The 14806-nt window shown below is 41.0% G+C and overlaps 2 protein-coding genes across 2 annotated transcripts in view; one reads left to right on the plus strand and one right to left on the minus strand.

The window, feature by feature from the left end:
* The first annotated feature begins 4407 nt into the window (after positions 1-4407).
* On the plus strand, positions 4408-11979 carry LOC146472214 (uncharacterized). The gene is made up of 2 exons (XM_085119810.1): positions 4408-5106; positions 10475-11979. The coding sequence occupies exon 2, from the start codon at positions 10477-10479 to the stop codon at positions 11554-11556; it is 1080 nt and encodes a 359-aa protein (XP_084975936.1). The 5' UTR covers positions 4408-5106; positions 10475-10476; the 3' UTR covers positions 11557-11979.
* Positions 11980-13511: 1532 nt separating this feature from the next.
* The window catches only part of LOC146472215 (uncharacterized), a 1506-nt gene continuing 211 nt past the window's right edge, over positions 13512-14806 (minus strand). Inside the window, exon 1 of the mRNA XM_085119529.1 lies at positions 13512-14806. This exon is cut by the window's right edge and continues 211 nt beyond it. Coding sequence (XP_084975655.1) covers positions 13512-14806 — 1295 coding nt within the window.

Genomic DNA, 14806 nt, shown 5'->3' on the forward strand with positions numbered 1-14806 from the left:
TGATGAGTACCAAGACTATCAGGTTTTTTAGTAATTTAGGCTGCGTCGACCCAGTCGTCTCTCACATTATGCAAATTAAGCATGCTGAAAGGTGGTCACCCTTTCACGTTCCCATGGTTACAAGTGCTCATTCAAATGCAAACTGCAAAGAGCCCATGGAGGTAACCTCCCTCGCAGATGCTGTTTTGGCTCATCACGCAGTCTTTTGTTGGGAGGGAAGATTATGTCACGAGCCAAAAGAGTGTCTCCAAAGGAGGCTATTGTGGATGAGGCAGCATGAAATGCATGATGTGTGACCAAAATTTCCCGAGGGTTGGACTGTCATATGAAAGGGGCAGCATGCTCGTGGAAAATTTTGAATTAAACCTCTAAAGAAGGAGACTGATCTGGGTGTGGCCCAAGCTTTATCTTTTTACCCCCAAAAGAGGCCAGTTTCAAACACAGATAAATATGTATTTTTATATTTCTTCACGTACAACCGTCTAAACGAGACCTTCATGACTAAATATTTTTAGGTTTAGGTAAATTTTATTTTGCCACGGTGGCCCATTTAGCAACGAGGCTGGTATCCAGAGGGGCCCTGGACTAAAAATATAATTAAAAATGCAAGACATCGTAATAATTTAAAAATACAGAATAGAATATAAAAATACAAGACATTAATATATAATATAATATAATATAATATAATATAATATAATATAATATAATATAATTGCTGGCGAGCGTTAGCGAGACAGCACACTATTCTTGTCAATAGGGAGAAAAATCCAAAATTTTGTCGGACGTAAGACTCGAAGCTTGCGGGATGGTTGAGACGACAATCATGCGCAAATCACATGGCTGACATATAATCCGGGATACGCACCTCACTTTGATGCACTTGAGAATCGCACGCTGTCAGACGCTTTCGGTTACGAGGTGCAGTTGACGTTGCCATAAAAAAGGTAGGTATTTTTTCTATTTGCTGTCTTTATTTGCTTTCGTAATCATTCATCAAGGTCACGAACGGAAAGAGATCAATTTGTGTTTGGCTGCTTTCATAGATCCACCGCTTGAGAATTGAGATCACTTTCCACGGGATTCATCATTAATCCGTTCTTGACCTTGATGAATATTTTCACAAGCAAACATGAAGACATCTAGCCAATAAAAAGATTTAGAAATACTTACCTACTTGTTTTATGGCAAAGTCAACTGCGCCTCGAAATCGTCTGTGCGTAAGATCGTGGTAAAATTCTCCCGTGGAACTGAAAGTGATCTCAATTCTCAAGCGCTGGATCTATAATAGCAGCCAAACACAAATTGATCTCTTTCCGTTCGTGACCTTGATCTGCTTGATGAATGATTACAGAAGCAAATAAAGACATAGCAAATAGAAAACATACCGTGGAGGCTAATAATTCAAAATCGGCGAACCACTCAACTGTGAAATCAAAGGACTCGTTGTACTTTTACACGAGTTCTTCGCCCGTGGAGGCCAATAATTCAAAATCTGTGGAGTCTGTGCCGGATAATTCGACCGTTGAGTCATGCTCTTTGTCCGTAAGTGTGTCCGTTGAGGCAAAAGAATTGAAAACATGTCGATCGCTCGTCGAAGCGAACTATGCAACTGTGAAATCAGATGATTGTTTCACCCTGAAATCAAACGACTTGTTGCACTTTCACACGAGTTCTTTTCTCGTATTCAAAATCTGTGCCGTTTGGGGCGGCTGATCCGTCTACTTCACCAACACCCCCATCCCACAAAAAAGAAGTGTTTTCAACATTTCTTCCCCAATGTGGGTTATACAAATCACTAAACCTGTCATGACCCATTTTCAAAACCAATGCTTGCTGTGGTCATTTTTACAACTCATCCAACTGAAACCTACTCTTCCTACCCTCATAGTCGACCCCCTTTTCCAAACCCATTCACTGTTTAATTAAATCCCCACAACTTTATCCCCCTTCGCCAGCACTCACTTTCATATTGAAATCACTAGTATAATATAATATATTATTAAAAACTGGATGATTGTATAATGCAGTTCCAGGGATTTGATTGGCTAATCGGCCATGGTATATGAGCAATTATACCATGCCAGAGAATTAGCGACCATTAAAACAGTCTTCTTGTTGTTCTTGCTAAGCGAAACCAGCTAGATCTAACAATATTTCTTGATTGTTTTTAATAAAACAATTATTCCACTAGCGCTTGTTGGATATGAGATGATTATAGCCAACTCGGCGCTTCGCGCCTCGTTGGCTATCTATCATCTCATATCCAACGTGCGCTCGTGGAATAATTGCTAAATATAATATAATATAATATAATATAATATAATATAATATAATATAATGTAATGTAATGTAATGTAATGTAATGTAATGTAATGTAATGTAATGTAATGTAATGTAATGTAATCTAATCTAATCTAATCTAATCTAATCTAATCTAATCTAATCTAATCTAATCTAATATAATATAATATAATATAATATAATATAATATAATATAATATAATGGCGTTTTGCCCAGAACACCCTAATGCACTAGTCAAATGAAACCCCCACCCCCCCCGGACCCGGGACAGATAGGGGGATTTGACAAAGGCCCTGATCAAATCATACCAAAACCTCCAGCCCCTGGGGGAAAATCTTGAGATCAAATTCCCCTACCCCTGGGAACAAATTGGCAAGGGATTAGAAACCCCAAACCAAACAAAACAAAACAAAATGAAACCGTTCACACTTAATTGATCAGGAGCAAAATATACTTTAATAAGGCAGTAGTTTTCTTGTAATACATCTGAACAAAACTTGCTGCAGATTATTTAATTTTGCAAGAATATGAATTTCACATTGCAACAGAGCACTTCTGAACAGTGATTGCTTTGAAAATGTTAAACAGCACAGTCAGTGTAAAGCCGCTTTTGACTTGGTGCATCCACAACTCGCATGCATTTGAAATGGAACCACTCTATAGGAGAGCCAGGATTATCACAGGCAATCATATTGGGTACAAGAGTAACAGGTCTGCACGGCGCCCTAGCGCAAAATTTGGCTCTCACTGGCATATCTTTGACTGACCGCCCCCTCAATGTAACATATGAGGGGCAGGTCTTTGTAGATTTGTTTGAGCAATGGTTGTTGCTCTATTAAATGCCAGTCTTTCATTACTGCTGGGTGGTGTTGTGTAACGAAAGGAAAGATTCGTTTGTTCTCCTTTGGTTTTTGAAGGAGTGCTAGTTTCCTGTTTTCAAATTGCACTTCTGAGAGGGTCCTTTGAACTAGGTTTTCCGGATAACCTCTTTCCTGTAGGTGTGATGTAGGATTTTAATGAATTTGCTTTTCAAATATTTTTTTTTAGAAGAATTTGTTCTGAGAAGTCTCAGTGCTTCGCCTTTGATGAAGCCTTTTTTTACCCCTGGTGGGTGGCACGAAGAGAAGTGTGTATATTGAAATGTTTCAGTAAGTTTGAACTGCGTACGCACATCAAGAACTGAATTGCTTCTGAATCTTTTGCCTATAACTGTTTGTTAATCCAGAAATGTTTCCGTTTCTGTAATTTCAGCCGTAAATTTAATTGTGGGGTGGTGCCGGTTTGTTTGCTTGCTCAATGAACTGCATTATCTCCGAGCTCCTTAAGTCCAGAGCGAAAATATATCGTCTATATATCATTTCCAAATGAGTGGTTTTAAAATCTCTGTTTCAACCTTACCTATGAGATATTAGCAAAGGCGAAGGCCATTTTTGTACCCATGGCTGTACCGTGGATTTGTAGGCAGAGTTTTCATAGAACAGGAATGAATTTTCTTCTTACTTTTGAATTGTCTTTAAACCAAATTTTGCGAAGCATTTTGCCAATATAAGCCGATATGGATGGCGCAAAAATGACGACGTGCAATCAATTGACTTCGTGACGAACTTCGGTACCAGTCAACCACAGTCAAATCTCCCTGATTCCCCGAGGTGGGGACATATAAAGAAGCAAAACACATCTTATCTACCACCCCCAGGGGACAGATCTTTGATCAAAAGTGCTTATATTCCCCTATTATACTCCTATCTGTCCCGGGTCCGGGGTGGTGGGGGTTTCAATTGACTGGTGCATAAGTGAGACCAAAATCTAAAATTTATACCGCTAAGAGAAATGACGAGCACCCCTGCCCCTTTCATATGAGAGTCCCTTCCCCCGAGCAAAATTTGCACGCAATTTTTGTATCCAACAAACCTTTGGTTTAAAGTCTTGTTTCGATGCGATCACTGCGAAAAAAAGTTTTGCAATCGTTCCAATAAGCGATTTCCATACGATGGCTTCCATACAAATAGAGCTTGGGTATATAGAGAGAAAAGCAATGGAACTAAAACTCACTGGAATCGCGCTAAATCGTTCCAAAAACCACATGGGAGAAACAACAACAGACAAGGGAGTTCAGGTAGGGATTTTTTTTTGAAAACTCGTTGGCATTTTTAAATTGAAGTAGGAATCGTTTTTTCCCATACATATCCTTGTAATTTCGCCGTTAAATTGGGCGGATAACCCCGTTACGAGACCGTCTAGATCTATTCCCTTTCACAGAGCTTGGGGTACCTCACCCTGCTAGCAGAGCCTCTCTTTTGCGTGCTCTATTTTGGCGTTCGTAACGAAAAAGACAAAGGGAAGCTCTGCTTGCCTGGTGGGGGTACCTGTACACTGCAAGCAGTCCCTTTCTGGTTAGTCGAGATGGTGTGCTCATAGCGCAGCGAGACTGGACACCCCAAGCCCAGCCCCCTTCCACTTATTCGCTCTAGTTTTTTTTCGCGCTCGGCTCTTTCGCGCGACCTCTCGACTATCCAGAAAGGGACTGCTTGCAGTCTAGGGTACCTGTGATATAAGTGAAATTTTTTGGTACCTGCATTCGATACTAGATATAATATAGGACGCGCTTAGCTTGCATTTTGAGGTTCTATCTAATATAACTGGAACACTGTTTGTCTTAGTCGGTTATTGACGCCCGCCCTCCCATCAGTTTTGGCGGCAATTCGTCCTTGTTTACTCTTCCAGTCACGTGACTGGCCACGTCGACCGTAGTGTTCGCCGATCATTCTCCCCGATCTTTGTGTCCTTCGATCATTTATTAGGTAAGTGGCCTGGATCGTATATTCTTTTGCAGTTTTTTAAACAAACCGTGCAAGTAATCTCGATTTTCACTGACGGTAATATCTTTTGGGAATTGAGCACAATTTTGGAGCACTGTGCAAACGAGTGCAGCTGTCGTGGCGGCTTCCATACAATATTAAAAACAGCTGTATACAATGAAAACATTTTAAAATGTACTACTGACAACTGGGCCTGGTTGTTTGAAAGCCGATTTAAACGGTAACCAACCGAGGTTGTCAGTTCGCTCGTTGAAAGTATTTTTGGAAGGTAGTGGCGAAAAAAGTTCAATCCAGAGTGATCACGACACAGGGCGCAGAAGAATCAAATTTGATGTTAATTCCGGCTAAATTGCCGACGCAAACCGATTTTTGTGGTTAATACAAGAACGTGATCGAACGAAGTGTCATTAGATCGTATTACGCGTCTGTTGAAAGACTATCCCCTGTTGAAAGATTATCGCCTGTGGGGAAACAATCGTCGGCCGAAGGGCGACGTCGGAAAAGCGAAGCACAAAGTGCCGAGAGAGAAAAAAGAGACGAGATGAAACTGATACCACGTGACTCATTCAAAGTGGACCGGAGCTTGCTGGTGACGGAAACGGAAGTCAAGTTTTGCATAGTGCTGCATACTGTGCGTGTGAGGTCAACCATTACAAATTCTAGTTCAACAGCAGCTGATTAGTGATGACCAGGTAATCTGCCTTACCATTCTCACAGAAAAGAACGATGTTGCCTGAAGAGCAACTCAAGTCAAGGCATTCCCAGCAACTGATGAGATCCACAGGAGGATCAAAACCACGGCCTAATCATGTGATAAAAAATATATAAAAATCGCTCTCCAAAAGTTGGATATAGTGAGCGTACCGGTTAAATTTTCTCTTTGTGTTTAAAGAGAATATTATTTCAGAGGCACATGCCAAAATTGACGTGTTTTTATTGTAAATGTGATGATTTGTGAGCGTTTTGAAATAATTTTGGCAAAATTAGTTTCATCCCTTGTCTCTATTCCTACCATAAGCCCACCGTAAGCTATGGTGATGTGCCCACTGGCACAGTCATTGATGGATTTTGCTTGTGTCTTGGGAATAAATCTTTCAACAGACGTGTAATAAGATTCCATTACGTTTTGTTTGATCACGTTCTTATATTTAAATCAACAAAATCGGTTTGTGCCACAATTTTTGGTGGCATTTAGCTGGAGTTTACATCAAATTTGACTCCTCTGCGCCCTGTGGTCAAGAGGGACGAAAATAGTTTGATATCCTTATTGATTATATGTTAAACTAGAATCAGAGATCACATAAACCCGGGATTTGAACAGCAAAGCAACTTATCAAAGGTCTCATGTTGCACTTTAATATTACATTTTGAAGGCAAAATTATGAATGTTTTTTTTTTAATAAAACGATTTTTGAGTAAAAATTTCTTACCTGAATTAGTTTGCATGGCTATTTATATCTTGTGTCCTTTTTAAGCCTACATGTACTCAAGGCAATTCCGTTGAGTTCCAGTTCCTCTGTTTTTACTTGTGATATTCAAGAGTGTGATTGTAGCATAACAAAAGTCAACATGAACGCCTGTAGAGCTTGAGCTACCTGTGGTATAAGACATTAAAATACCTTCAGCCCCTTTTGATGAAGAAGCTCCTAGTGATGTCTCTGAACAGGGCCTACTGGACCTTCAGAACCCCAAGTGTGGCATGCATGTGTGGCAAATAAGCTTTTAAACATTCATGTGTCTTTGCTGTCAATTCAAAGAGAACCAGATTCTTTTATTTTTCCCCTCAAAGTACTTTTAGTTATATAGTGACAGTCATGCACTTGCTAGCCTGCGAACAGCAGACGTATTTCCGGTCGTACCTTCAGAAGTACGACCAGAAATAGGTCTGCTTTTTGCAGGCTATGCACTTGCTGACAAACCTCAAAAGTGATCAATAATTCTTGGAGAAATTCAAGGCTAAAGTTTTATGGTTGTTAGAAACACATATCCAAACCACGGTCACGGTAGTGATTTTCTTTGTTTTCTCTTGATGAATTATAAATGAGTTTGAGTAATACATATATTTGAGCTGCAGATGATAGAATGAGTAAGTGAATGACTATTGCAGTAAAAGCCTGAAATAATTCAGGCTTGAATGGGATTCAAATCAATGACCAGAGGATATGGACTGGAAAATATTGCCATAGGAAACGCAAGTTCAGGGATATAAATAAAACATGAAAATGAATTTCAATCCAAAACTCTGGCATATATAGTTTAGAGCTCATTTCCTGTCTTTGGACAAGTGATCGTTGCCATTGTCGTACAAAATGTTCAACAACAACAAAAGATTAGAAAAATTAAAATACAGTGAAAATGCCTCAAGTGACTAGTTCAGAAAAAAATACCTGTATATTTGGGACCTCCCCTTACACCAGTTGGAAGTCTTGGAAGTGAAATAATAAATACATTATATGAAGTTCACATATTTAAACTGTTGGCAAAATAATTTAATGTACTTTGTTATGCAGTTGTGTCATTTTTCATTCTTTTATCTACAGTTCAAATGTATGAATTTCATATATTTCACTTTCTTTTCATCGCCTCCATGGGTAAATTACGATTTCACCCAAAAAATGCAGCTCCCAGTTCGTAGACATTGTACTGGTCCGGTATAGCAGAGTGAGTACCCTGTGATATCCTACAAGCTCTTGCAGGGGGAGTAATTGACCCTTATCACTCGGCGGCCAACGTGTAGCCATACCCACCCCCCGAAGAAAAACGTTTTTCTTCGGGGGGGGGGGGGGTGGGTACGGCTACACGTAGGCTACAAGCCTCGGCCAGAAGCGAATTCAGTGCGAGGCTTGCCGTGCAAAAACAAAGCTTTTTATTCTCCTGAGACTCAACATGGCCGCCGTGTGATAAGGGTGACAGTACTTCTTGTTCCGCCAGGGGGGATACTCGGGTATAAACATGACGGGGGGTCCGACGTATTTTCTTGGGTCTAAAATTTTCAACTCCTGTATTTTTTTTGGGTTGAAGATTCAACCGTGTACTTTTTGGGGTCTAAAAAATCTGCGCGTATTTTTTTGGGTTCGAATTTCTGCCAGGTTAATGGTTGCGATATATAAACCACAAAAAAAAAATATTTCCTCATTCTGTGTTCCAAGTCTAGTCATTCTTGACCACGAAACTTGGTTTCTTTTTCAGCAGGAAGGCAGTATTTACACTGTTCTTAAAATTGCATTTAGGGTATAAAAGTCATGTATTTTTTGGGTCTAAGGGACCGTTCATTTTTTATGAGCATGGGGGGGGGGGCTGGTGGGATTTGGGGGGGGGGGCCACGAGAAAAAAAATGGCACTAAAGGGGGGGGGGCTACCAAAAAAAATTGAGTGAAAGAGGGGGGGGGGTCACCAGCAATAATTGGCTAGTAGGGGAAATTGAAAGTGGCTCAACACAGAAACAGATGAAGAAATTGAATATTATTTCAATTTCCTAACCACTTTTAATTTGTTTTACATACTGAGGTCGAAATCTGCATTTCATATTAACAACAACTGAGGAAATGAAGCATATCTGTTGGAAAAGCAATAATGAATATAAACTGAAGTAGACACCTATGTTTGTACAAGTTCAAATCAATATAAAAACGTAACAGTCTCACTATTGAATCATCCGTGGGGGAGTAGTTCTCTATTAAGTGGTTGTACTCAGAACTATATCAATAGATTGTTTAATGTTCTGTTTAATAGTACTCACTTTTATAAAGACTGTTGATTGGTAAATTATTTGAACCCAGGAGTATCAGTAGACTCAGTAGTATGCCTAGTGTGAACATCCAGATTAGTTTTTAATAGAACTGTTGTTGGTGACTTCAGTTGACGGTAAATCTGAGCAGAGGCCATCTTCAGAAAAGCTTGTAACTGTCATTGTTAATAGCAGTACTTTAATATCCAGGCGCGTAAGAGGGGGGGTTCGAGGGGTTTGAACGAACCCCCTTTGAAGATCAATACTGGCGGAAGAAAAAGCACAATGAGGAGGTTGAACAACTACATGAGGTGTACCATGCGAGAGAGTAGAATGTCCGCCCTGGTTCTAAATGCATATCAAATATGATATGCCTGTCAATCTTGACGAGAAAGTCAATTTGTTCGAAGGCCTACACCCGAGAATGATGCAGTTTACCAGCTTGGTGTATGACTATCAGCAGATCGAATAGCCATCAGAACTTGGCAGGGCGCGGAATGTACATTGAACTTTCTTGTTTAAGTTGACACAATTATGCCGCAGAAATGATGTATATAGCTTAAAAAGCTGCTGTAAAACAAATTTGTGATTCGCCTAAAATGGGTCTAAAAATGCAGGAAATGAGGTTTCTGGGAACCTAGATTTTCAAAAATTTCCGGGGGAGCATGCCCCCGGACCTCCCTAGTAAGAGCGCCTCCAGCGCTCAGCAAGATTTGGGGCTCAACGAACACTCCTATCTAACCCTTACCTACGCGCCTGATATCTGTGTGTCCGCTGTTTTTTTCTGTTTAATATGACTCGTAATCGTTGATTGGTATGCTTCGATCCGTATTTTGTTAGTCAGATCTGTACGTGTATTAATTGTTTCTACTCGAAGGGGAGTTATTTCACGTTAACCATTTGCTTGATTAATTTTTCTAGTTCATTTGAGAATCTAAATGGAAATTTAGGGTTTGCCGTTGTCGTAAACGTGTTGCTATCTATAAAACGTTTTTTTTAAACAAGAGAAATCTTTACCTAAGCAGAGAACGGTAACTTTTTAATAGTACTGTAAAGAAATCACAGTAACAATTACGTTTATCTTTGATATAAACAGTACATAAGCGTTTTGTTAAAGTTAGGAGTATGATTTGTTTCTGGTAGGGCGGGAGGGGGGGGGGCGGGTCATCAGAAAAAAATTGTTTCTGCTGGGGGGGGGGGGGCATGTGGAAAAAAATTGCATGCTAGGGGGGGGTCATACAGTTTCGTAGTGGTAAATAACCAAATCCCACCAGCCCCCCCATGCTCATAAAAAATGAACGGTCCCTAAAATTTCCAGTCTTGTATTTTTTTTGGGTGCAAAATATTAGGCTCCGTCGGACCCCCCTGTCACGTTTATACCCGAGTAGCCCCCCTGGGCTTGTTCCATCATGCTGCGGTCACTGTTGTTAGCTCAGGGTTAAGTGTTGTTGTTCGAGGCAAGGTTTTACACGAGCCAAAAGCATTTTGACATGCCACTGTACATGAAGCACAAAAAATTCACGCAAATTGAAGACGTGCGTGAATCTATTCTGGCCTTGGCCATGTGGAAAAAGGAACCAAATTAAAAACAACATTAACGCTAGATTTTAAATTTTGTTTTAGGTATGCAAGGGTCGCCTGAAATTGAAATCAACAAAGAAGGAAGTAATATTGATTTTTGCGGCATACCTTTCCCACAAGAGCCAATCGTCGACCAAGAAGAGCAAATTGACGTTGTAACAGAGAATCACAAGATCAATCATGTTAATGACACGTCTACACAACCAAGACGGCGAAGGAGACGTAAACGAGCAAACACAGGCGAGAAACCCTACAAATGCAGTCAGTGCAGCAAGCGTTTTACACAACCAGGACGTCTGCTGATACATGAGCAAACACACACTGGCGAAAAGTGTTACAAGTGCAACCAATGCGACAAGGCGTTCAAACGACCACAAAGTCTAAAGACGCACGAACTAAATCATAGCGGAGAGAAACCTTTCGCGTGCAAACACTGTGATAAGTGTTTTGCTGCCTTAGGAGACTGTAAAAGACATGAACGAGTGCATACAGGACAAAGACCTCATCAATGCAAGCACTGCGATCAGTGTTTCATACAGTTATCAGATTGCAAAGTACATGAAAGAACACACACAGGAGAAAAGCCTTATCACTGCAAGCATTGCGATAAGCGCTTTAGTCGTACGTCCAATTGCAGGAGACATGAAAGAACCCACACCGGAGAGAGACCTTATCAATGCAAGTATTGCGATAAATGCTTTGTGCAGTTGCACCACTGCAAAAAACACGAACGAACGCATACGGGGGAGAAGCCTTACAAGTGCAAATATTGCGATAGGGAGTTTATAGATTCAACCTCCCGCAAGGAACACGAGCAAACACACACGGGAGCCAAGACTCATCAGTGCAGTTATTGCGATAAGTGCTTTGGTCGTTCATCGCATCGCCGGATACATGAGCAAAGACATACGGGAGAGAAACCTCATAAGTGCAGCTACTGCGGCAAGGGCTTCGTCGAGTCTTTTGCATGCAAGAAACATGAGCGGACACACGCCGGGGTCCAAAGACCTTATCAGTTTAATTACTGTGGCAAGTCATACACCAGATTAGACTATTTGAAAAGATATCATGCAAGCAACCAGACGCCAGACTCTTCTTTTGAAACGTGTATAAGCAAAGTGTAAAGAACCACCGGCATTACACACTCATGTTCCTTGCACAAAAATATTGAGTTTTAGCAAGTCCAGCTTCTCCGATCCCCTGACTCAAGGGATCGAAGAAGCTGGACTTGCTACAAGTCGATCTTTTTGTGCAAGTAATATGTGCCCCAAGGCTGGGGTTTTTAATATTTCTGTTACAAATTGGCAAAGTGGTTCTATAGTAAAGCTCTACAATATATGGTGACTTGTCTTTTTATTTATTGTTGTGTTACATGTAGATGAAATGAGCGACTGTGCAAAGTTTCAAAAACTGTTTCATTGCAGGTGGCCTTTTCGATGAAATCACCGTAAGTGGATTGGTCGCGCTGTTTTAAGAAATTTATATTTGTCCTCAAAAAGAAAGTTCAATGTCTAAACTGAGAATGAGAGAATAAATATGCACCCATACATCCTCCTTTTGTGCTTATGTGTATATCTGGCTTGAACAATCATTTGTCATTTGCTGCTAGGGTCTGTCGGATTATGCTAGCATAATTTTGAGCATAATACTATATCTGGAGCATCAGGCATCATCATCATCATTTGGTCCTTTTCCCTTTAAGGGAAATGGGGCCTTGCATTCTTTCTCTCCAAGTGTCACGGTTTGTGGCACAGTTACTTGCTTCCGTCCATCCATTGAACCCAAGTTCTCCTCTTTCCTTCTCAACTGTTCTTCTCCATGTCTCTCTGGGTCTACCTCTCCTACGTTTTCCTTCTGGTGTCCAGGTTAGAGCTATTCTTGGGTTCTCATTTGCCTTCATCCTTAGTATATGCCCGATCATTTTCCAGCGTCTTCGCTTTATCTGATGGGAGATCTCCTCCATATTCGTCTTTGATCTTATCTCTTCATTGGATACTTTCATGGGCCAGTAAAGTTTCAGAATGCGTCGTATGCTCTTGTGGAGGAAGACATTAAGCTTGTTCTCGTCGCTTTTGATTATTCGCCAAGTTTCGCAACCATAGAGTAGGACAGCCAATACGTTGGATCTAAAAATCTTCAACTAGGTGTTAATGCTGAGTAGGCTGTTCCTCCAGATGTTCTTTAAGTTGCAGAAGGCTGCTTGAGCTTTCCCTAGCCTGGCGCTCATATCTTCACCTGCACCGCCAGTTGATGTTACTGTGGCACCAAGAAAAACAAACTTCTCAACCTCTTCGATGCCACTTCCTTCCAGATGGATCTTTAATCCAGGATTGACATTCCATTTCATTACCACTGTTTTTTCCAGGTTAATCTTCAGCCCAGTCTTCTTCCCGTTTGTGTTAAGATTTTCTAGCTTCGTTTGCATGTCCACTATCCTGCTTGCAACAAGAGCCACATCATCAGCAAAGTCTAAATCCTCTAACTTGCCCGTGAATTGCCATCTTATTCCAGTTTGCCTTCCTTCAAGAGTCCTTCTCATGACCCAATCAATCACAAGAAGAAAGAGAAAACCAGACATGCAACAGCCCTGTTTCACCCCTGTCCTTACATCAAACCAGTCGTAACTTCCAGAACCATCTACAACAGCACATTTGCTCTGTTCATACATTGCCTTTACCATCGTGATCAATTTTGATGGAATACCGTACTCTCCCATTATTCCCCATAAAATACCTCTGTCAATGCTATCAAAAGCTTTCTCAAAATCCACAAAACAAACATACAGGTTGGCATTCCATTCAATTACTTGTTCAATGTTGTTTCTCAGAATGAATATCTGTTCAACTGTCCCCCTTCCTCTCCTAAACCCTGCCTGTTCTTGTCTAAGTCTGGTGTCAACAGCGTCCCCAATTCTTGTGATAATCACTTTGCCTAATACTTTTGCGGCCACAGGTAGCAGTGTTATTCCTCTCCAGTTTCCACATTCCATGAGATTTCCCTTCTTGGGAAGGCGAATGATCAGCCCACATCTCCAGTCATTAGGTACTCTTTCACTTTCCCAGATCTTCAAAAGCAATTCCTACAACACAGCTACTGTAGTTTCAATATCTGCCTTCATCAGTTCTGTTGTCACGCCATCAACACCACCGGCCTTTCCATTCTTCAGTTGTTGTATAGCTGTCCTGATTTCTGCATGTGTAGCGGGACCCGTTTCAATTTCGAGTGTTTCATAAGCTTCACTCTCCACTTCTGATCGCGTGGGGGGAGGTCTATTCAGAACCTCAGCAAAATGCTCCTTCCACCTTTTCTTTACCTCTTCCTCTTTTGTTAGTAGAATGCCCTCTTTACTCCTTATGGAGTCTGTTCTTCTATTTGGTTTGTTGCAAAGCTGTCTTGTAGCATCAAACACCGCCTTCATATTGCCCGTTTTGGCTGCTTTCTCTGCGTCACTAGCAATCTGGTCAATCCAATTTCTCCTATCTCTCCTTAGTTGCTTTTTTACTTCTTTGTCTTTAGCTTGGAATTCCTCTCTGTATGTTGCTTTTAGTCTCTCTGACCTGGTTGAATCCACTTTAGCTTTACAAGATCTTCTTTCGTCAATTTTCTTCCAACTTGCAGCGCTTATCCAGGGCTTACTCTGTTTTTTCCTGTATCCTAGAACCTCCTCGGCTGTTTTCTTATAACTTTCCTTCATATTAGTCCATCGAGTCTCTATGTCTTGCTCATTGCCTTCTGCGCTTTCATCAGCTAAACAGCTAAATCTGTTCCTCAACTTAATTTGAAACTGCTGCCTTACTTCCGGTATTATCAGTTTGGCTGTGTCATATCTCCTGGAATTCCTTGTATTTCTAACTATCCCACGCAAACGAAGTCGTACAGTTGTGATAACTAGGTTGTGATCACTTCCACAGTCTGCGCCTCTATAAGATCTCGTATCCCTCACTGATCTCTTGAATTTGCCGTTCACTGCCACATGATCAATTTGATTTCTAGCCCTCCCATTAGGAGCAGTCCAAGTGTATTTGTGGATGTTCTTGTGTGGGAACATTGTTGACACAATAGCTAAGTTGTTAGCTGCGCAAAAGGAGACAAAACGAACACCATTTTCTGACCGCTCATCTCCAAACCCATGCCGTCCCACCACACCATTTTCCCCTTCCTGCTTAGCCCCGATCTTAGCGTTCCAGTCGCCCATCATCATAATCATGTCATGCCTCGGAATCTCGTCAGTGACCCTCTGTAACATATCATAAAAGCTATCCTTTGTCTCTTCATCCGCCTCATTCGTTGGTGCATATACTTGAACCACTGTCGTTTTCATGAATCTTGATGTGAATCGTGCAGTCATAATTCTATCACTAACTGGCATCCAGC

Source organism: Pavona decussata, unplaced genomic scaffold (genome assembly GCF_977016875.1).
Source record: "Pavona decussata unplaced genomic scaffold, jaPavDecu1.1 SCAFFOLD_100, whole genome shotgun sequence".
Taxonomy (NCBI): domain Eukaryota; kingdom Metazoa; phylum Cnidaria; class Anthozoa; order Scleractinia; family Agariciidae; genus Pavona; species Pavona decussata.

Bases quoted from the DNA above. Each gene is read 5' to 3' on its own strand.
- LOC146472214 (XM_085119810.1), top strand. From the start codon at position 10,477: ATGCAAGGGTCGCCTGAAATTGAAATCAACAAAGAAGGAAGTAATATT.